Source organism: Phoxinus phoxinus, assembly GCF_949152265.1.
Source record: "Phoxinus phoxinus genome assembly, chromosome: 10".
In the NCBI taxonomy this organism is placed as follows: Eukaryota; Metazoa; Chordata; class Actinopteri; order Cypriniformes; family Leuciscidae; genus Phoxinus; species Phoxinus phoxinus.
The window spans coordinates 19,053,169-19,077,902 of record NC_136885.1 but is presented as its reverse complement, the minus strand read 5'-3'; the positions used below and the strand labels follow the sequence as shown (position 1 = coordinate 19,077,902).

General features: G+C 40.8%; 1 protein-coding gene across 1 annotated transcript in view; it reads right to left on the bottom strand.

Annotated features, from left to right (window-relative positions):
* Window positions 1-8,677: 8,677 nt before the first annotated feature.
* The window catches only part of efna3b (ephrin-A3b), a 57,662-nt gene continuing 41,605 nt past the window's right edge, over window positions 8,678-24,734 (bottom strand). Inside the window, exons 2-5 of the mRNA XM_079627036.1 lie at window positions 17,220-17,506; window positions 16,172-16,237; window positions 12,916-12,993; window positions 8,678-9,868 (exon numbers count right to left, since the gene is read on the bottom strand). Coding sequence (XP_079483162.1) covers window positions 9,747-9,868; window positions 12,916-12,993; window positions 16,172-16,237; window positions 17,220-17,506 — 553 coding nt within the window. The 3' untranslated portion in view covers window positions 8,678-9,746. The remainder of the gene's footprint in view (window positions 9,869-12,915; window positions 12,994-16,171; window positions 16,238-17,219; window positions 17,507-24,734) is intronic.

The window sequence follows — 24,734 nt, the reverse complement described above, 5'->3', positions numbered from 1 at the left end:
GCCGCCATTTCGCGACCAGAGCCCGGTTTTTCAACCCGTGCAAGCACAGCCCTGAACAACACAGGGTCTGCACACATAAAATCGGCTCATGCCGATTGTGTTTTACATGTAGTGAGCGTGACCCACTGCCAAGTGCCCACAACCACTACACACTGCACGTTCCGCGGTTTTCTGTAAAAACGAAACTAACGAACGGTCAGTCAGTACACAAACACAGTGTCCCCGGTGTTATAAATGTGCCCGCCACCAAGCGCCCACGTTTATTCACAAGCATAACGAGCCCTACGGGACTCGTCCCGCGCGCTCTCTCTCGACACAGAGAGCCGAGCGCGCGCGGGATGCATACTGTGTTAAACATGCCCCCCGCCTCACACGCCACGGCGTCCATGTCACAGCACACGGTTGCTCTCGTGTCGCCGCCATTTCGCGACCAGGGCCCAGATTACATTCAACCCCTAGTCACACGTGCAGATGCATGGGAAAGACTTCCCGGGGTCTCAGAATGGGTGCTAGAGACTATAAAAAGAGGCTATTCGCTACAGTTTCATCGACGCCCTCCCCGTTTCACGGAGAAAGTCGAAACCACGGTGAAAACAGAAGTAGCACATCTACTTCGAGACGAAATAGCGAAGCTATTGAGCAAAGGGGCCATAGAGCCTTTATCTCAGAGCGAAGGGGGTCTGTACAGCAGATATTTCCTGGTACCGAAAAAAGACGGGGGTCTCAGACCCATTTTAGATCTAAGGCGTCTGAACAAAACGCTAACAAAGCGGAAGTTCAGAATGCTCACGACCAGAAGTTTCCTCGCGCAAATCCGCCGAGGAGACTGGTTTATGGCGATAGATCTGAAAGACGCGTATTTTCACATACAAATTGCGTCACGTCACAGGCGATTTTTGAGATTCGCCTTCGAGGGCCGGGCATATCAGTACACAGTCCTGCCATTCGGCCTGTCTCTAGCACCTCGTACATTTACAGTGTGCATGGACGCGGCGCTGGCACCCCTGAGACTCCGAGGCGTTCGAATTCTGAACTATTTGGACGATTGGCTGATTCTAGCTCAGTCGCCGTCAGAACTCGCTCACCACAAGACACTAATACTCGATCACCTCGAGTGCTTAGGTCTGAGAGTCAATTGGGAGAAAAGTTCACGGTTTCCCAGTCAAAGGATCTCCTTTTTAGGACTGGATCTGAACTCACTGTCTATGACAGCACGCCTGTCATCACAGCGCAGGCGAAATACCCTGCAAATGGCGAAATCCTTCCGCAGCGGCCACATAGTGCCGCTCAGGAGATTTCAGAAAATGCTGGGCCTCATGGCCTCAGCCTCTACAGTGCTGCAGTTGGGCCTGCTGCGCATGCGCCCACTACAGTTCTGGTTGAGAACGCGCGTACCGCGCCGAGCATGGTTACACGGTCGTTATCGCCTCAAGGTCACTCAGGAATGCATTTCAGCCCTGACACCATGGAGAGCGTCAGACTGGTACCGGTCAGGTGTAAGCCTGGGGACTTCCTCGAGCCTGAAGGTGGTGTCCACGGACGCGTCCACCTCAGGTTGGGGAGCACTGCTCGACGGCAGACCGCTCTTTAGCCAATGGGCAGAGCGAGCCAAACTACCGCACATGAACTGCCTGGAAATGATGGCGGTGGACTTTGCGCTGAGGCGCTTCTGTCCCCGGATAAAAGGACACCACGTCCTGGTCCGCTCGGACAACGTGTCGGTAGTAGCCTACATAAACCACCAGGGTGGCCTGAGGTCCCGAAACCTATTCAGGTTAGCGGAACGCATACTGGTGTGGGCCCAGCACAACCTGCGCTCGTTAAGAGCAATACACGTGCCAGGCCACTTGAACGTAGGCCCGGACAGACTCTCACGGAACAATGTTCCTACGGGAGAGTGGTCCCTACACACACAGACAGTGCGTCTGCTGTGGAAAACGTTCGGCAGAGCGGAAATAGACCTGTTTGCAAACCAGGAAAACGCTCACTGCCCAGAATTCTTTTCGAAGAGCACGAACGCGCTGGCCAGAGTCTGGCCCCGCCGTCCGCTCTATGCTTTTCCTCCTGTCTCACTCCTGCCTCAAGTGCTGGAGCGTATCAAGGAGAGCGGATGCTCAGTACTACTTAGGGGTGTGCATTGGCACTGCCCTCACAATTCGATTCGATTACGATTCACCAGGTAACGATTCGATTCAATTCGATTCTACGATGCATTGCGATGCATCAAAATTCTACTGCACACAACAAGGCAACTTTTTCATCAGTCATGAGGCAATACAAGCAGTCATATATTGAACAACAGATTTTATTGGCTGCTATATGTGTGTATTATCACTACCATTATCACTGCTGTATCTTTGACATAAATGTCATTAAACAAAATAAAATTGAATGGTACAGGGTATTGTATATGGCATTTTCAAACCTGAAAAAGAAAACATAAATCACTGCTTTCTAGGGCTGTAATCTCCCAATCGATTAGTCGATTGTTGGTCGATACGTTCTGGCTTGACCAAAATTCTGATTGGTCGATTTTTTGCCGCGTTCATTTCATCAGTTTTGCCGCGTTCATTTCATTCGTTTTGCGCGTTCATTTCATCAGTTTTGCCGCGTTCATTTCATCAGTTTTGCCGCGTTCATTTCATTCATTTTGCGCGTTCATTTCATCAGGTGGAAAGCACTAATTGCTAATGGGGGTGTTTTCAGAGCACCCCTGTTTCACAGGTAACAGTCTGTCTTCAGAACACCCCCCTTGTTTTCACTTCTTTTGGATTATCCCAACCCACTGAGAAGAGAGGCAGTCAGATTGAAGAAAGTAGGCTACTAAGGTTTGCTGAATATTATTTATTTAATTGAGAGACCGTTTAATTCATAGTCAGTCCTCTTCTACCATGTCAACAAAGACATCGGCAGCATTTTTTTTTAGAAGACGGGAACATATTATTGGAGCCCAATGCGCGCACTCGCGCTGTGCCACTGTTTGTATTAGTTTTGAGCCTATGCTTTATTTTTCAGTTATTCACTTTATTTCGTTTTTGCTCTTGATCTGGTTTGTTTAATAAATATCATTTTTTTATTAAAATGGACGTGCCTTTTGTGTTTAAGAGTAAAGCTTTAATAATAGTCTATTCGTGTCTCAGCCGCGAAGCTGCGCTCCTGTGTTCAGCCTCGTCTTGTTAAGTTTCCCATTAACTTCGTAGAATCCGAAATGTGCCCAGATGTCCGCTTTTCCAAGCTTTGGGTGCGTTTTTAATTACTCGTCTATCGCGGTCATCTCCCTCCGCCTCAGCCGTCTTGATTGTTGTTGTTGTTATGCCCACGGAAGTAATAAACTTCACAACTTTATTGTCCAACTCAAGGCCAGAAAATAAACAGTGACATAATCGATTATGGCACTTTGCCGCATCGATGCTGAATCGTGCATATCCCGCATTGCGATGCATCGCCGAATCGATTATTGTTGACACCACTAGTACTACTGGTTGCTCCATACTGGACGAATCAGACCTGGTTCCCAGCTTTGATGCGACTGAAAAGTACTGCCCCGTGGCCGATTCCAGTGAGGAGAGACCTCCTCTCACAGGCCAAGGGCGCGATTCTGCATCCTCACCCCGAGCTTTGGTCCCTACACGTATGGGCCATAAACGGGTACCCGCTAACCTCCCAAGAGGAGTGTTAGACACGATCGAGCAAGCTAGGGCTCCGTCTACTAGACGGCTCTACGCTTCCAAATGGTCGGTGTTCTCTGGATGGTGTTCAGATCAAGGTCTGTCACCACTTCAGTGTGGAGAACCGGAGATTCTCTCCTTCTTGCAAGAGCTATTGGATAAGGGAAGAACCCCATCCACGCTCAAAGTCTATGTGGCTGCCATATCAGCGTTCGTTAATCCAACGCTTGGCCGTTCACTAGGCAGGAACGACCTGGTGGTCCGCTTCCTTAGAGGCGCCAGGAGGTTAAACCCTCCAAGGCCCCCCTCAGTCCCCGTTTGGGACCTTTCTACAGTGTTGAACGCTATGAAAGGGGCCCCTTTCGAGCCTATTCACTCAGTTGACATGAAACACCTGTCTTTCAAGACCGTGTTTCTTTTGGCTCTCGCTTCAGTGAAGCGTGTGGGAGACTTGCAAGCGCTCTCAGTGAGAGCTTCTTGTATGGAGTTCGGGCCAAACGACTCTGTAGTCGTATTGAAACCGAAGCATGGGTACGTGCCTAAGTCCCTCAACACACCGTTCAGGGCTCAGGTCATCTCCCTGTCGGCCCTGCCGGCCTCAGAGGACGGAAATAGCTCCCTTTGCCCGGTCAGGGCATTAAGAGCTTACGTGTCCCGCTCCGCTGTTTTTCGACAGACGGAGCAGCTCTTTGTTTCGTTCAGCGGACGCTCCAAGGGGCGAGCCGCGACGAAACAGAGTCTGTCTCGATGGGTAGTGGACGCCATTGCGCTAGCCTACGCATCTAGAGGTTTGGAATGCCCTTTGGGCATCAGAGCACATTCCACGAGAGGCATGGCCTCTTCATGGGCTTGGTATAGCGGAATCTCGTTACAAGATATCTGTATGGCGGCAGGCTGGGCCTCCCCGTCTACATTTATTAGGTTCTATAACCTAGAGGTTCCTGCGTTGCAGGCTAAACTGCTCTCGGTCTAGAAGACTATGTATTAGTGTCCTGCCCCGCGCTGCGGCCCAGGTCACTTCAATGTTAATATGTATAAGTGTTCCTGCCCCGCGATGCGGCCCAGGTCACTTCAATGTTTAATGTGTATAAGTGTTCCTGCCCCGCGCTGCGGCCCAGGTCACTTCAATGTTTAAGCATCACTCACTGACAATGTGTCCCTTGAGCATGCTATTACCCCTCATATATATCTATATTTACATATATATGCTGTTATGCCTTAAGAGGCACTACTATAAAGGGATGATGCTAATTTAGCCGCTCTCCCTATACTTCTTGGGGTAGGCACTTGTATACCAGGGCGCGCGCGCCCTTAGGTGTCTGTGTCGGTCCAAGAGCACGCACGGCGTTTTACATGGGGTTCCCGTAGCGTTCTTCGACGCAGTACGAGAGAACTCTACGTAAGAGAACGTACTCGGTTACTAACGTAACCTCGGTTCTCTCTAGAAGAGGGAACGAGTACTGCGTCTCATGGCCGTGCGTGTCCGCGCTGCGTCGCTTCATTGACGAAAATCGGCGTGTTAGACAGCTATGCTCGTATTTATAGGCCTAGGCCACGCCTGTTTGGGCGGGAGGTGACGCAGAAGGGCGCGAAGCGCCCTCATTGGTCAGCGTCCTGGCCTCGCATAGGCTGTGCTTTTCTGGCAGAGCAGCCAATGGGTGAGCTGTATTGCTCCGCCTAGGTTGTATGCTTCAGAAAAGCGTTTTACATTATTACAAAATTAAGGATTAATTTTAGGCTTCAATCTCGACAAAGAAATATCTTTCCCGTAGCGTTCTTCGACGCAGTACTCGTTCCCTCTTCTAGAGAGAACCGAGGTTACGTTAGTAACCGAGTACGTTTTCCCACATGCACTAATAATCTCTTCACATACAGATGTTCAGTTGTTGGGTCTGTCTACGCCATTATACTGGTCTACTTTGTAACATGGGAAATTTTACTCACTGCCCCATCATTTGATTTAACGAGGCGTCTTTGTCCTGTTCCCACAGCAGATGAAGTCAGCGTCTGCTCGGTATGGCCGGTAGCAGAAAGCAGCGGGTGTCTGGAGGATCAATCGCCGTTATTGTTCCAGTGTGTTCAGACGGTTTACTCACGCGCCAAGCCACAGAGAGTCATTAACGGAACGTCAGTCATCATAGGCTACAAGTTTGTGTCTCAACACGTCGCGCTGAATCAAGCGCCATTAAGATGAGAGAAATCTAATTATTGAAATTCAATTCAGCAACATTTAGGCCTATATTCTGTAAGGCCCGTCCACATCCCGATCGATAATATTATTAGCGTCCACACAGGGCCGATATAGGCTATGTTTGTTGAGACGATATGCTGCAGTTATTATTAATATTTTATATTGTAGTAGCCTGTTTTATAAAATTAATTTTTAGTGCAGTCTAAATTAATGTTAGAAATAAAGGAAATTACTATAACTCAACTAAATAACTAGAAAATACATAAAAATAAATAAACACTTATTGAATTGATTATTGATATAGCCTAGCCTACTGTTTCAGTTTTCATTCTGCTTTCAAAAGGCTGGTTGGAATTTATGAGATTAATTGCAATTATTACATTTTTTATTGTATTGTTTTAAAAATAAAAACCCAATTTGCACATCATTTTGTATAATTAAACTGGCTAATCTTGCGCATAATTATGTTATCTGTGTAAGTTGGCCCAAGAAATATTGTACTGGATAAAATCGCTTGGATGGGTCTTATTTTTAAAAAGTGACATGCCAAGCCCCGCAATGTCGATTGATATGTAGAAATATCTTCATGAAGAAGTGATTAGATAAGAGTATCTCAGCATCAGGTCGGCCTCTGATAGTAATCCTTTCATCTTCGGGCTGCTTGCTTCTCTCACACACTGCGCAGAGATAACCAACACTATGATAATAGATTCAAAAGAGATGATAGAGTGGACAAAATACAAGAGATTACAAGATTGGGAAAGTATGGCTTGTGTTTGATGACAGCAGTGGGAAACCTGAACTACATTTTATTTGCAGATGGGAAATCCGAGTGAGGGGGAGATAATGTTTGTGTAGGCTTCTCTTATTAGATTTAGTCCTTTGGTTTCATCTGACAGTGATCAAATTCAGAAGGACATTTCAATACCCAAAACAGACGAGTTCATAAACTGTGTTGTTGTGTAACAAATATGAATCAAAGGCTTGGTGTTTTTCTTTTTAGCATGATTATTATTATTATAAGCTTTGTTATGGTTTGTTCAGTTTACAGTTTCTTTTTTCAAGTTCTTTAAATTCATTCCAGTTGAAGGTAAACATGATTGTAATTGGTTGTTTCCAACACTAATAAATGCTTTTGTTGTTTCCTCCAAAACAATACAGTTTCTTTGACTCGCACCCACTCACACAGAAAATTCCTAGACTAAACAATGGAAAACAACTTGCATAAACACACACATTCACACCGTCCTCTAGCTTTATTACCTTTTGATCTCTCATTCTCTCGTGTGTACACACACACACACACACACACACACACACATTTCTCGTGTCCAAGTTTTTGTAAGTGCAACATTTGAAGAGTGATACTTTGCCTGATCCACTCTTCTGAAATATTACATTTTTCCATCTGAAAAAAAGCCCCCCCCCCCCCCCCCCGAAACCCAAATGCACAAAAAACTACTTATCCTCAACCCAACGACTTTGAAAGACAACATGAAACAAATTAAATGTAGATTCAAGTCTGTAAATGATCATTCCGAGCATTCAAATTAGTGTTCAGTTTGTTCTGAAGTTGCTCTAAATCGGTGAAACCACAGCAGCCGTAGTAATGGAATATAAAGCAGACGTAATGTTCCACATAAACTGAAATGATTTTTCAGAGCAATAGCAGAATGATACAATAAACGGCTTTATCAATTGTTTAAAGACAGCCTGTAGGTGTGAGAGAAGGTGTCCATTATGAATCTAAGTTAGAAAACCTCTACCACACATCATTTCTCCTACACCACATGCCATTGCTAGTTTAAGCAGTATTTGCATGTCTCTAGAGCGAGAAGCAGCGCTGGTTGCTATTATCATGAGCCATATGATGTCGTTACCATCGTGATAAGGTCCTAGTCTATGTAAGAAGAGTTAGAACCTTAATTTTGAACCTTGTTGTAAAATGATTGATGCATACACTGCCATTTATCCCTTGAAAAGCTTGTAAGAACGCAATAACTAGCCCAGTAGCATTTGTGTGCTTGTATTACTCTTGGCAAAAGTGTCACCAGAAATGTTGCCAGTAATTGCTGTTATTTCTTTTCATGTGTTTTGTTCTGATTTCCTGCTGGACTCTAGTGTCTTTAGGTGTGTGTATAGCTGAATAACTGTTGCCGTAGAAACGGATTATAGCCACCAGACCCCTCAATTTCCATTTGGTCTTGCTGATCACCACCGAAAGAAGTCAAGTAGCAAGCAGTGACAACCGGTTCGAACTGGAACAATCCCGCTGAGATGGTTTGGAGTTCTTCAGAATCCAGCGGGTATCAGTGTGGTGAGCGGAGATCGTCCACAATGTTCACACATAAATAAATGCATGTGTTTTATGTACAGTGTCTGTGTAGGTGTCCATCTCCGGTTCAAGTCCATAAAGTCTCGAGGAGATTATTCCAGCATTACTGAGCTAATGCACTCACACACATAAACTCTATCTCTCTCACACACACTCTCACTCACCCATTCATTCACCCTCCCACCCACTCACTCACCCATTCACTCACTCACTCACTCACTCACTCACTCACTCACTCACTCACTCACTCACTCACTCACTCACTCACTCACCCATTCACTCACTCACCCATTCACTCACTCACTCACTCACTCACTCACTCACTCACTCACTCACTCACCCATTCACTCACTCACTCACTCACTCACTCACTCACTCACTCACTCACTCACTCACTCACTCACTCACTCACTCACTCACTCACTCTCACTCACTCTCACTCACTCACTCTCACTCACTCACTCACTCACTCACTCACTCACTCACTCACTCACTCACTCACTCACTCACTCACTCACTCACTCACTCACTCACTCACTTACTCACCCACCCACTCACTCACTCACTCACTCACCCACCCACTCACTCACTCTTAAAGCACCTTTTATCAAAAGGAAGAAGGAAAGAAAACAACAACAAAAAGCTATTTGGCTTCTGTTTGTCTCATTGTGTTTAATGCGTTTGTGCAGGCGCTCGTGCGAAATCACTTCTTTCTCAATTTTCTGCATCACAGAACAACCATATCGGCCCCTGCTTTCATGTGCGGCTATGATACGTTCAAATAAGAATCAGATGTAATTGGATTTTTTTTAACGCTTTATAAATTGTCGCCTCGTCAATAAAAAAAGTAAAAAATGAACTGATTTCGAGTCTTAGAGATTTCTATTATAGACTTGTTGAAACTCATCAAATGAATATTGCTGTTCATCCCTGACGGCAATTACATGATCATCCAGCGGTTTGTACGTCTCTCTGGCAACAGAAACACACAGAGAGAAACAAACACTTTTGGAATCGGATTAAACGGTGGTTCAGATATTTCGCCGGGTTCGAGCGGAGAGTAACCTGAGCTCCTCGACGGTTTCATTTTCAGATCTCATCAAACAGAATCTGAGACGCTTTTAAACTCTTAACCTGCCAATTCACAGATAATGGAGCCATCAAACCTTCAGAGCGAAGGAAAGATCCACTCCGCCCCCAAGCACCGAAGGCGCCACACAAACACATAAACACACACACACACACACACACACACACACACATATACAATCTGCACTATTGAAACCGAAATGGCATAGTTCTCATTATGGTGTTCAAATCTGTATTAGTATCGTCTGCACGACATGAAAAGTATGTCGCTGTTTTAAGACATGAAAACAACTGTTGAATTGTGGGCTGGTGCTTGACACTTCCACATCCTGTAAGCTGTTCCCAAAGTGTCCCGTTCCCTTCCTGTTCCTTTCCCAGTTTTACTTATCGGCCCTGGATCCTTCCCCCCCCCTCCCCTCCCCCCCAAGGCCTCGTTGGTGTGGTGACGGATAAAAGGTGGATGCTAGGAGACAGAGAGGGCGATGAAGAAAAGCGATGCCACTGTTAGGAGAAGGCGATCTCTGGATGGACTGCTACCGCTGATGCTCTTCTCCAATTTAGGGACCTCGGGATTATCATAGTCATCTAGAGAGAGACAGACAGATCAAAATTACCAGCTGGTCTAGACACCATTGTTGCGTGACTCACTAAGGTATAGAAAAGCAGCTGAGGCCTAAGGGAAGGAGTTCAAAATAAAACGTGTTGACTCAGCCAGGTCTGTGTTTGTGTGGAGTAGACAAGCTTCATTGTGAACACAACAGAGACTAAAATGTAACTATTATCAGCTACGAGAGGAATGTCCGATGTGCCCAAATGATCTATGGAATTTTGCAACATCATCATCACCGGAGACGAACGTCTAACATAACCGGTTTGTTGGTGTCTGCGACTCCAGCTCAGGGACTCTGTGATAGATAGACAAGTTTATAAACACACGCCTTCACTTACAGGTGAAAAGGAACAGTGTGTGACGCAAATTGGCTGCCAAAAATTAAAAAAACATCTCCAGACACGCACACATTACGTGTTTTTGACAGATTGATATGAGGTTACACCACTCAGACAAAGGATGTGACAGTTTTTCCAGAGACATCGGAGGTGCTAATTTTCCTTTTATCACCTTTTTACGCAGAGAGCAATACATGAACATTTGAATCACAACAGTATTTAACTATGAGACTTAATATTATTATCATTCTTGTTTAAACCTGTTTCTATAGTCTGTATTGTTTGCTTTTTATATTCCTTTTAAAACAGTTTTGTGTTAAATAATACCCGTCAGATTAAAAGTGTACAAGTTACTGTGCAAATAAAGTGCATTATAACTATTATGGCAGGGCACTGTTTGATTGACAGGAGTCCTTGGATGCCAGGCGGGAGAGAAGAGCTGTGTGGGATGTTCTGGAACATGTTTACCTGCTGGAATTCAACACTCTGTGCCAATATGCACAACTCAGGCCAGATACAATCACATGACCTGGAAGAGGAGATGTCTCCAGCTTGTTAGTTTGCTTGAATTTGTACTTTGTTGTGTCATCCGACTTTGCGAAGTTGTTTTTCGTTTGGAGAATGGATTACAGAGATGTTTGATGACCTTGTCCTATCAGTGACCTGAACGGTCGAATCTCACATTACGGAACACTAAGAACTTTGCATCAGATATAATAGTGTAGTAACACTGTACAATAAGGTTCAAATGGTTAACAAAAGTTCAAAGACACATTAAACTGATCAAAAGATACAGAACAGATTTTTATATTGTTACAAAAAATTATATTTCACATAAATGCGGTTCTTTTGAACTTTATATTCATCAAAGAATCCTGAAAAAAATTATCATGTTTCCACAAAAATATTAAGCAGAACAACTGTTTTTAACAGTAATAATTAATTAATAAATAAACAAATGAAAAAAATAATAAATATTTCTTGAGCACCAAATCAGCATATTTATTAGCTTTGCCATTACATGCTTAAATTGCATTTTAAAATGAAAAAGTTTTTTTCAACAGCTATTTTAAATTGTATTCATTTCATAATATTACCGTTTTTATTGTATTTTTGATCAAATAAAAGCAGCCTTGGTGAGCATAAGAGACTGAAAAAAACATTTAATAAAAATGTACATAGACATCAAACTTTTGAAAGGTGGTGTATATATACAAACTAATACTGTTTTAGATTAATAAATGCTGTAAAGGTATTTTCCATTGTTAGTGCAGGATGTCTATTGCATTAACTGATAAATTAACCAATATTCCTTAATACAAGCAGGAAATGGTTTGTTTTGTTAGAAAAAGCATATAAAGAGAATGGTATGAGCACATCTTCTTCTTGTTCTCTATTATTCCCCAAAGGCCAAATAAAAGTTGCCTCTGTGTTCCTTGCATCTGTATTTGTGATTGCCTGCGTGTTTGTGCGAGTCGCTCTGTACTAATATCATGAATTCCTTTCGTACCGTAAAACACACTGCCATTAATGGGACTAACTGCTCCAGCAGATTTACAGAACTGACATTAAGAATCCTGCAAATGAGAATTTATGTTTCTAACGACTTCAGAATCCAATTTTATTTAAATTAGTAAGTGCTTATGTATTTTTTTCTTTTATTTGAAAAGCACTTGGAGCATTCTAGAGTTTCAGAGGTAGTTTTGTGAGTAACTTTTGATTTGTTTGTAGAAGTGCACTTTAGAAATGTATAATTTCCATTGTTTTTTTTAAAGTTTGGTCAATACTAATAGGAGTGAGAGGGTTTCTTTTGTCTGTTGGACACAGATGTATGGAGCAGTCCTGAGATGTGTGGCTTCCTGAGACCCGGCTGGCCTCTTGCGGTTGTTCTCTTCCCCTCTCTGGCCTGTTTGAAAACTGAACCCCTGATCGGAGCAAGCGGGAGAGAGCCGGTACTCAGATTCCAGTTATTGGAAATCGTTGGGTGGCTCTGACCCAGAGACGACCCAAAACACATCCACATCCATCTGTCTCAAAACACACTCTCAGAAAAAAAACCAAGAACGGATCGATGCCTCTTTATTCCTTAAAAACACTTGAAGTCAAATCAATTTATTTTCTCTCATTTAAATGGTGCGGTCGTCGCTGTCCTTGAGTCAGGTTACCGCGGTGGTGAGGAAGTGCAGGATGTGACTGTACGGCTGGGAACTGGAGGGCTAGTTCTGCCACTGCTAATCAGCGCTAACACTAGCCTCAGCGCTAATCAAGCTAACTATAGCCAGGCAGCTCACGCTTCGTTTGCCTTTTAGCTTGTGGCTTCATTAGTGTCAGTCACTGCCCATAAGATGTGTGTTAGCAGATATAGGCCACTGTGTTTGTTTGGTGTACGCCGTGTGTGCAGGAAAAGCAAATTAGAGTTGATCTCATATGCATTTTTATTGCACATTCAAATGACATGAAGTGGATTTAGCTTCTTAACTTCACACCCGATTTGATTTATAACAATAAATCCGCTCTTACACGCACACGCATGATTTATGAGCTTGCCGTGTAACTACGAAAGAGGCGTGTGGATGCCACAGATCCGGGCGTAGAAACCTTGGGTGTAAATGTCAACTTAGTCAGTGATTTATATGCATATGTATAAGTGTCAGTGTGGTCCGTCTGGTGTGTGCGTAACTCACCGAGGTCATCGATTTTGATGTTAGGTCTCAGAGTGTAGTCTGGCTCTGTGGGCTGGGGCTCATCATCTGAATCAGATGCTGGGAAGACATGAAAGGAGAATCAGAACACACACTCTCCCCTCTCTCTGAAGGATCTCATACATGCTCTCAAAGGCCTTGGGAATTTATTTGTAAGCTCCTCCTGGTCATACAGCACTGAGTGGAGGCTACTTACATCAAAGGGATGTGTTATAAATCACGAAACAATGGTCTACTAGTCGGCAACTTGTCTAACAATTTACAATCAACAGTCAAGGGATTAATAGGGTCCCACCAGTGAGCACTAGGGGACCCAAGGGAAATTTGATAGAACTTTTTAGGCCTATCAAAATTATGACAATATCAATTTTAATTTGTGTTTTTATTTCATTTGTTGGTATATACATTTATTTAATTTGACATGTTCTACACTTTTACAGAAATGATTCATTAATATTTGTATTATTTTGACTGCCATTCATTTTAACAGTATAATAATAATCTGCATAATATAGTTTTGTGAAAAAAAGAAAACCCTAAAATATTTATTTCAAGAATAGTTTGGGTTATTCTCTGTTAATATGCTTTTAAACTATATTATTTTAATATTTATTTTAGGTATTTATTGTAAAATGCTTAGTGGGTAGACAAAAATACATTCTGCATAACAGAAAGAAAAAAATGGTCAGATAATATTTTAATAAATTGTTTTGCCTTCAGAACAAATGTACTGTAAAAATCCAATTAATATTCTGAATATTTTATTATTATTGTTTTAGCTTTGGTATTTAACGTTGCTTTAATTTAGCAACAATAAAAAAAAACTTAAGGAAAAGTTGCATGGCCAACTTTGTGTCCCATTACAAGCGTTGTGTTTTTTAAGACTTTAAGAGTCCAACTTTTAAAAATGTATTGGAAAAGTACTGCATTTTGTTTTGCTCAGTGGACCCAATCTTGGTTTTAGAGTCATCATGAATTTAGATTTTTAGTTATTTGGCTTATAGCATTAATATGTTAGCCTTAAGGTAATCTATAAGCTAGTATGCTACAAAATGACAAAATTCGCATTTAGAAGATATAAGCATTCAAAACTTACAGTTTTTCATTTCCGCCAATATTGATCAACGATTTTGATGACATCATTCTGCATTTCAGCTGCTCATCAGATTTTCTTATGAGCGATCATATGTGCAAATCGGTGCATACCAGAAAACATTTAGGACCCATTTGAATTCTGCACAGAATGCTATATTTTAAAGCGGCGTGGAAGAGATTAGGAGGAGAAACGGTTGGAGATTAGGAGGAAACCGCGGCTTTCGCTATCTCAACGGCTCTAGCCGAGCTGTGATATAAACGAAACGCTATTGGCTATTTTAAAAAAGGGAGGAACTGTTCGATATGTCCCGCCCTGTCTTCCTGTTTCAGTGAAAATTACGTCAACAGATGTCATTGAATAATGCTGCGAGTTTCAAGGGGCCTTTAAATGCCCCCCATCACTGCACACGTTACCTCTCTAATCTAACACACCTGACTCAACTCATCAGCTCATTAGTAGTTTTCCACATCCTGATAAATACATCAGCCCTGCTTCAGCCGTTTGATCTCAAGGCAATGGAGTTCAGACCTGACTGAGCAAGACTAACAGATTCATCTTGACACGAGAACTCAGAGACTCCAAGATAGAGGGCAGAGGTTAAGACAGCACACAGTATGCTCTCTCTTTCTTTCTCTCTTTCTCTCACATACATACACTGAGCTGGAATATTATTAATGAACATGAGCACTGACAGAAAGAGAGGGTGAGGGGTTAAAATAACACTCAGTGCCAGCAAACTGACTTCGAGAGAACATGAATCCTGACAGGACCTGGAAACAAGAGAGAAGAGGGAGAGAGAGAGGGAAGAAATAACAGAGGTGGAGCAATAGAATGGTTTATAGCACTGTTTCCCAATCTTTATTTTTGTCTTATCTTATAAGTTTTTAACTGCATTTAGCTTGATATTGTTTCAATTGGCCAATACATTTTAAATAAAAAGAAATTATAATTTATAGACACCCACACATGACATGCAAGAGAAAAAAATATATGTTGCAGCCACAAATGAAGAATTCGTTCCCTCATTTTAGTTAAATCATGGCCACGATATAAATTAAAATGGGGGAATGAATTACGGTAGTACAATGTGGCCACAATTTACTAAAACGAGGGAATATATGAATAAGTGTGCAACAAAATTCTTAATTCATGGCCACGATTGAGCTAAAACAATTAAACAAAGTCGTAATTTGTTATATTTTATTATTAAAAAAATTCCCCCATGTCGTGCATGACTCAATAATATTTAAAAATATATATATATTTTAATAAGTGACGACTTCTGTTACAGTATATACACTACTTCATAAATTTAGGGTTGGTACATTTTGTTAATGTTTTCGAAGCAAGTCTCTTATGCTGATGAAGGCTGCATTCACTTGATCAAAAATAGAGTAAAAACAGTAATATTACAAAATGTTAATACAACTTTTCTTTTTTATTATTATATTTTAAATGATAATTTATTCCTGTGAATGCAAAGCTGATTTTTTTCAGCATCATTACATTACAGTCTTCAGTGTCACATGATACTTCAGAAAACATTCTAATATGCTGATTTGCTGCCCAAGAAATATTTCTTACTTTGATCTTTCTATTATCAACTGAAACCAGTTGTGCTGCTTAACATTTTTGTAGAAACAGTCATACATTTTTCATGATCCTTTGATTGTTAAAAATAACAGCATTTATCTGAAATATAAATATTTTGTAGCAGTATACATTTCTTAACTGTCACTTTAATCGGTTTAATGCATTCTTGCGGAAATAAAAGTATTATTTTTTTTCAAAAATAAACTTACTGACTTTGAATGGTAGAGTAAGTTTAACGCAGTAAAGTCAAAATCTTTTCAAGTACACCCTGAGGTACGCGTATCCCTGGTTGGGAATCACTGTAGTGCCAAAAAAACAACATTAAGACATGAAACCTAGTGAGAAAAGAGAGGGAGAGAGACTTTCTTTATAAACAGATTGATTAAATCCTCAGAAAGACAGATAGTACAGTTAAAGAAAACTAGACTGAGTTGGGTGGACAGGTGGATCAATTGACTGAAAAATAGAATGGTTGGATGGATGGATGAAATGATGAGTTGATGGATGTATGATGGATGGATGGATGGATGGATGGATAGAGGTCGATACCTGTTGAGCAGCAGACATACACTCTTAATCTCAGGCAGCTCCGCCCGTGGTGATGAGTGGGTGTGGCTAAAAAACAAGAAGATGTCAATCATCTGTCAGTCATCAGAAATACTGCAATCTGTAAAATTGTCTGCAATGTTAAACACAGAAAAGCTTTAAATAAATAATACTGTCTAGTATCTAAAAAGAAGCTTGTACTATTGTATGTAAATATGACAATGCAAGCATAAGGTCCTACAGATACAGTGTTAGCATTGTGTGTGTAAATATAATAGTATGTAAATGTGTATTATTATGCACTTACTGTATATTACATAGGCTACAGTAATGTAAATAAACCGATTTATGAACTTTATATTTTTTTAAATACAATGATTTATTTTATTATTCGAAATCAACATATATTAAAGGCAGGGCAACACATTTAAATGAATATTCACATAATAATGACAATTTGGGGAGGGGGATGATGTAGGCTACTTAATTGTGACCCTGGACGACAAAACCATGCAGTCACATGGGTCAATTTTTTGAAATTGAGATTTATATACCATATGAAATAAATAAGCTTTCCATTGATGTATGGTTTGTTAGTATATGACAATATTTGGCCGAGATACAACTGAGGGTGCAAAAAAATCTAAACATTGAGAAAATTTAAATTTGTCAATTTATGTTCACGATTGTGCTGCATTCACTCACAAAAATAAATGTTTTATATATTTATGGAAGGAAATTTACAAAATATCTTCATGGAACATGATCTTTACATAATATCATAATGATTTGCATAAAATAAAAATATATAATTTTGACCCATGATGTATTGATGGCTATTGCCACAAATATACCTCTGCGACTTGTGACTGGTTTTATGATCCAGGGTCACAATTGTTATTAAAATAGTGTAGTAATTCCTTTTTTTAAGCAGAATATATATATTCTTATATAGATACAGAATATTTAATTTCTTTTGATGGATATGTCTGACATTCATATACTATAATACAGTAATGTAAATAGCTGTGTTACAAAACCCTATACTCACAGATATAATAATACTCGTGCCCAACGTGGAACTCGTAGCCGAGCGAGAAGGCGCTGTAGCGCTGGAACTTTTCCGAGAACTTGATTGGTGCATGCGGGGCGTGGGGGCGGTTACACTCCCAGCGTTTGAAGCCCAGCTGCGGGTCACACGTACGGTAACCACGATAACTGACCATGTAGAGCACGTACTGCTCAGCGACACCTCTCTGGCTGCTGTTGTAGTGAGGACAGTAGATATCCAGATAGTCATTGACATTCACCTGCACAGTGTAGCCCTCCTTACGAAGTCTGATGACAGAGAAACACAGATTATAGTCAATTATTGCTCAGAAAATGCTGGACATATTTGGCATCTGTATCCTTTTACACATGCATTAACCAAGCTATGCAAAAACAAAACAGAATAGTGCAAATTTATATAAATGACTAAAGGAAAGTGTATATGTGTGGTGCTGTGACCAGTCACCAATCTTTTAACGGGGTTCCAACACATTTTCAACTTCAAAATTCCATTTTTCCAGACTCAAATTTCCAAACCTCTCTGTAAATTTGTAAGATCATAATTAACACAAATGGTTCATACATCATTATTTTCAGCATTATATTTGGTCTATTATTATGTAAATATTTTCACTTTGTTTTTTTTATAGGTTTTCTTGAAGTGATAGCATGCACTAAAATTATGAGAATAAACCTTTATAACCTCACTGTAAAAAATTAAACCATGATTTTTACGGCAAAAAAACGGCAGCTGTGGTTGCCAAAACTTTACAGTCAAAAATACGGTTGGTACGTTATTGGTTTTACAGACTTAACTTAAAATTTACAGTAATAAACCGTATTTTATCATCTGATATAATGTGAATTTACCATCCTATTGAAGTATTAATATCTATTTTGTACCTTTGTAATACATTGATAACCACCAATCACAGCAGTGATGAGACACATGATCAATCTAAGCTCATCACAAGCAGCTCTTCCATAAGAAAGTTAATACTATTATATAGAAGCTGCACAGTGTCATTCACACAAACATTAAACACCATGGTAATTTTAAAAATGCAATAAACATTAATTTAACAACATTAAATGTAACATAAAACCCTAATGTACATAACTGATTAGAAAAAACAAGAAACATATTTCAACAAAAATACATCAAATGTGAAGTGTCACACAGGGAATTGTGGGAATGTCAATTTACGTTTTTTCACGGTAAATTATACAATGAGTTGTTCTTTTTCACTTTCAAAAACTGTAAATTTAACGGTATTTTACAGTAAAATTACATGACATGTACCATTATATCTATCACAGTTATTTACCGTATATAGTACGGAAACTTTCTGTTAACCAATTAACAGTTTTTCACTGTAGCATTTTTACAGTCTTTTACCGTTAGAATCACGATCATTTTTGCCTAATGAAAATTTGCTCCTTGAATTCATTCAGCCGTGTTCGACAATCACTAAATAATCACTAAACTTTTGCCATGAAAACTCTCTGCATGTTTCTATGATAAATAGCCATGCTGAGTGTGAGAACAACTAAATGCCCTCAAATTTAGAATCAGTCAAGCACATCTGATTTAAAATAGCAAGAGGTCAGGTGCTGATTTCACATTCTTCCAAAATGAAAAGCCAAAGAGTTCTTTTCAGCCCTCTATACTGTGACCTCTACTATAGAGAAAATGATCCAGTGATCTGAGTGAAGCTCATTTACTTTTTTGCTTTTAATAGATTATACATTATTTACATTTACAGTATATTACACATAAGAGCAAAGCAGGTAGGCTAGCTGTTTTGTAAATCGTCACACACACACACACACACACACGCACGCGCGCGCGCGCGCGTCTTTCCTTTTCCTTCAAGGTTAAAGGAGGACAAATAAGTTTTCACACGATGATGGATGCATTTTCTTCGGCTGAAGTTCAGGCAGAATCAGTGCAAGCTTGTATCAGACATTTGCATTTCGGGGGAAGCTCCCTCGGGCCTGAGAGATAGAGTGAAGGTGAGCATGAAGAAGGGAGAGACGAGAGTGATGGCTGTGTTGGGACCTGTAGTAATATATTGTTATACCGCTCCAGTGCGCAACTGTATTGACAATGAGTCTTACCATTCCAAGACTGTGTCTGATGAAAGCGCGCGTAACGCAACGTAGGCCTGCCTACTGTATATAAACAACGAGTGAATGCAGCTCTCGCGGGGCCAGTCTTACTGCAGGGTGGAAAAGTTGCACTGCAAGTGTCAGGATTCAAAACACAAGCGCGGTCCCTTCTTCACTGCACTCGTTTGTCAATGTCACACCAGTAGACGCCGAGAGGATGGAGTGAAACTCAGCGGCTGGCTCTCAATGATGGGAGGTTGCCATAATAACGTCTGACCAGCAGGTGTCAGTATTTAGATATGCAAATTAATATCAATTTCTTTTCCTCGGTTCTAGGTCACTTCTCCTGGGAGATTATTATTCAATTATTAAATGAAGATCAAACATGCTGCATTAACGCCTCTCCCGCTTCACACTCGTCTCTGATCCTCACTCAGTCCTCTCATTCTCCTCCGCCTCACTTCTGACTTTTAAATGCAAATGATGTAAGCGCAATGTTTGCTTTTTGTCGGTACTATATCACGTCACACCCATCTACACACATTCATTCATTCAACGCCATGTGCAAAACGGAAAGGAAACCTAAACGGGAAAAAGTAAAGATTGTATTGCACCAATTGGCTATGCTAGCCTTTTTTTACCCACTAAAATTATTAACCAATTGTAGCCTACTACAGCAAAACTGTAACTTGGTATTAGCAGCAATCGATGTTATGTCACTCTTCTTCTTACACTGTTTGCACGAGTCCCCAGAGGGAAAACCGGAGGCCGTCAAACTTTTGGAACTTTTCACTGAAACTAAGTCAATGGGGCCATCAATTGTTTGGTTACCAACATTCTTCAAAATATCTTCTTTTGTGTTCAGCAGAATAAATACATTCATACAGGTTTAATGGCCAAATAAAGGTAGCCTAAGCTACACTTAATTTAATATTTGGTCAGATCCCATATTAAATTTAACACGGATGCAAAGGAGGCTGTTAAAGATAGACGTAGGCCTACATTCTTTATGGCGCTCAATAAAGGCCATGTCATTTTCACAACACACGACTTTTAAAACTGTTTGAAGTAAAAAGTTGTAGTCTTTTTTTTTTCTTTTTTTTTTAAGACAAGCTGAACAATCGGCATGTTGTTAAAAGAAACCAGCACAATCCATTGAACGCACTGTATTCCTCACGCTTCCTTTTCATTAATGAGTAGTTGTCACAACGAAATCTGGCATTAAAAAAGTAGGCCTATTATTGAGCAAAATTCAAACAGTAAAATTACTAAACAAAACAATTCATGAGATAGCAAAAATGTAACAGGTAAATGTAAAATATATTATCATAACCATTCTTTTTTGCCAATAAATATTGTAATGAATTTAAAATTAGATTAAATAAATGTTTTAAACATATAAATGTCAACTTGCCCAGTCCTGAATTTTTCAAAAGGATTTAGACTATTGTTCAATAAAAATATAATTTTAGGCCTATACCCTTGACCTATATGTAATGCTAGTTTTGCCTGTTTGTTTTTCGTTACAAACTTATTTGCAGTGCGGGAATGAAGACAGTAAGCCGGAGGTGAAAGACTGATGGAAGGGAATCTGCAGTTGTTATTATGTCCACGAGGGGGCGATGAAGAGAAGAAACGTTAACCTCACTGTGGGAGATTTCAAATCATTAAAAAATGATCCTAGAGTATTTAAAATAGGCTGGCACACCTTTCCTTCTCAGCTCAGAGAAGTAACCCCTCTGTATTAAAGGGCAAATAATTGGAACTACGGAGCTAACATTTGAAAGAACATACACACACACAAGGTTTACGTGATTGTATGTGTGTGTACAGGCTGTGCGGGTCCAGGATGCAAGATGCTGAGCTAGGCAGCAGGTCAGAGCAAGAGCAAGACTCAGTGGATCAATGTCACTATGAGAGAGAGAAAGACAGAGGCCAAAGCTTCTACAAGAGAACAACAGCCAAGAAAAGCAATAATACCATCTGAGAAACAACTGCCTATATAAGCGTTTTAGTTCGCTTCATTAATCAAATGTTGCAAGTACACCAAGACATCCCATTATTACGGTCCATCTCTTGTTTTTGGACACATATTAATTAAAATCCCCATCCTTTCCATGTAGAACTTGAGTAAGATGCACATTTCTCATAGCTACATATGTGCAGAATGATTGTGCCTACAGAGCATATCTGTAATGAGAGAGAGAGAGAGAGAGAGAGAGAGAGAGAGAGAGAGAGAGAGAGAGAGAGAGAGAGAGATGGCAGAGCTGAATCAGCACCACAGGAGAAACAGCAGCTCTCTTCTCTTCCCTTGTTGTTCTTTTCTGTTCTTCTAATTAACCCCCTCAATCCGTTTAATTAAAGGAGAGCATCTGTCCTGCGAACAGTTGACAAAACACATGTGAGGCGTGTTAATACACAAACACACAAACGCACATGCTGTGCTCTATAAAGGACACCTGCAGATCCACTGATGACTGTGGACTAAAAGTAAGAGTGTTTAGTTAACATCCAGACCTCTGCATCGAGCCAGTTAAGCGATATAGGGCCTATCACATTAACAAGAGTGCTGGTGTTCCGAATACATGCGATTCGACCGCAGGTAATCACAGCCGTGCTTATATATCCAGACCATTTTAGTTAAATAAACAAGATCTTCATATTAAGGAGCATTTTAGACGCAATGCCAGTTACCTTCTATAGTTTTGCTCCAGGAATGAAAAGTTTCAAACAAAGCCAAACCATTCACAGGTGTTCATTTTACTTGAGTAAATTATTCAATGACTCACTCTCTTTAGAATCAATTGTTTGAGTAAATGATTCAGTGAATCAATTGTTACAATCCTGAATAAATCAGTGTTTTTTAATGAATTGCTTAAGTAAATGATTAAATGACTCATTCTTGATTTCATTCTTGAATACATATTTTGAACAAATCACGTCCGAAAGCTTTGGCAGTGACTTGTAGCCTCGTTGCCTCTCAGGCAATGACTTTGCATGCAGTGTTTGAGCATGGAGATACCTCACAAAGTGCCTTTTGAGTGAAGTTTTGATTACTACAATACATATTTCTCACTAGAAATGACATCAAAAGAGGAAAACATATGTTAAAAACATATTTACACAAACTGACCACCAAACACAACTCAGATGCCATCTTTTTTTTTTAGCTCAACTGTCACAGAATGAAAAGCACAGGATTGAGGGATATCAAAGGCAACGAAGGATACATCTATGCTGCCTTCAAAAATCGATCTCAGGAGACAGAAAGTTGAGTTATCATTGGATTGGGACGAGCCTTGATGCCTTCCTACCTTGGAATGCATCACCCGAAGGCAGCATTGTAAAGCTTTCGGACACAGCCAAAGGCTCACTCACGAATGAATGAATGAATCAGTGTTTTTGAATGTATCTTGATTAATTAGGTGTGTTCGACACAGACCAATCTGTGTATGAATACCGTGAGAGCGATTCGAAAGCATATGAGCCATCGGCGGTCTGCGCAGCGCCGCCTCAAATCGAACACACCTAATGATACCGCGACTCCTGAATGAATCAGGGTTTTTGGACAAATCACTTGAGAAAATGATTCAATGACTCACTTATCAAGACTTCACCATGTGTCACTAACTACTGGGGTAACAAAGTGACTTGCAGAAAGCTGAAAAATCTCAGCACAGACTAACAATCATGCATAGATTTTGAGTGCAATTTTACTGGATTTAATTTTAATTTATTTATTATTATTTATACATTTTTCATTGTTCTTTATTATATTTCCGAAAAAAAAAAAAAAAACAGGTGCACGTCTTCCCTGATATTATTTAGTCCTCCATGTTTCTTTCGCCCTGTTTCTTTCTATCTCCATTTTGTGTTTCCGTAATTTGGTCAATCCCAAATCATTATGTTCCTCTCTCTCTTTTTCTTCACTTGTCCTTTCTTTCCTCCTCTACAGCGGTAAATTATTGAAAGGTTATTAAATTCAGAGGCATCATAGAGCCACTGCCGCCGGCTCACACACACACACACACACACACACACACACACACACACACACACACACACACACACACACACACACACGCACGCACGCACGGCTGAAAACGTGCCAAATGCCACCCCAATAAAATGAATACACGATTCCACTCTCTGCAGCCAAACAGATGTTTACTATTCACTGGGTTCAGAACAGGTTTTTAATCAATCAAACTTTCTCGTAATCAGTGTTTCAGCCGGGAGAGAGGAAGAGTGTGTGTGTTTGGTTTTAAATCTGCTAAGGAATTGATATGTGTCTGTGGGGGAGAGTTCAGCCGCTGTTACCTGCTCTCAAGGCCGACCTCATCACTGCTCCCCTCACATCAAGTGTGTGTGTGTGTGTGTGTGTGTGTGAGGGTCTGTGTGTGTAAATCACACACACCTCCACTCACTTCCCCTCGTTTCAAAGCCCATTTGCCACAGGCAATTAGAAACCAACCAATCTCTCGCTCTCACTTTAACTCCTCTCTGAGTCTCATTCTCTACGTCTCACTCCTTTCTGCCGTTCTCCCTTCCTCTTCTCTCACTCTTTATCGATGCAGTCGCTCACTGTCACAGCACTGATGGCGAGTTTTAGCCTCCTGAACTGTACTAATCCAACAGATAAATTCACTCTCACTCTCACAAAGTGCCACTTTCCGACGTTGGTCGATAGAACGTGAAGTTTTAAGTAAACCCAGGAGAGTCTGTTTATTAAACAGAGGGTGCAGATATGATTTTCAATGCACACAATATTTCATCCATTTCAATATATCAGTTCAGTCTAGCCATTTTCGATTTTCTTCTTAGTCACCTCACAGACACCAGTGAACCGGCCTCTCTCTCTCTCACACACACACACACACACACACACACACACACACACACACACACACACACACACACACACACACACACACACACACACACACATGCTGGTCATCACTTTACTGTTTATTACCCCCTTTCTTCTGAACAACAATGAGGATATGGCTCTCTCATTCTCCTCTGCATCTTTCCTTCACCCCCTTGCTCTCTTTATTGCAAGTTCAAGTAAGTTTACAGAACACAGCTCCCCTCTGAGCAATGAAGAGGGAGAATGTATACGTCTGTTGGGACTTGTTTCTTTGTGTGCGTGGGCACGTCTCTGTTTATTCTTTTATGTTATTATAAATGTGTTTTATATTAGCTGTGGGCAGTTGATCTCCCATCATGCACCTGGAAAGCAAAGCTTTTAATGTATATGATATCGATTGTTCTGTTTCATTTAACTTTGAGATTAGTTGTAATTCTTGGGATCGCATAGACGTCACATTCGACCGCTCAAGACATTTCGACGTGTCTGCCATCTTGGAACGGTTAACATGACGCTGTTCATCACTCACACTAG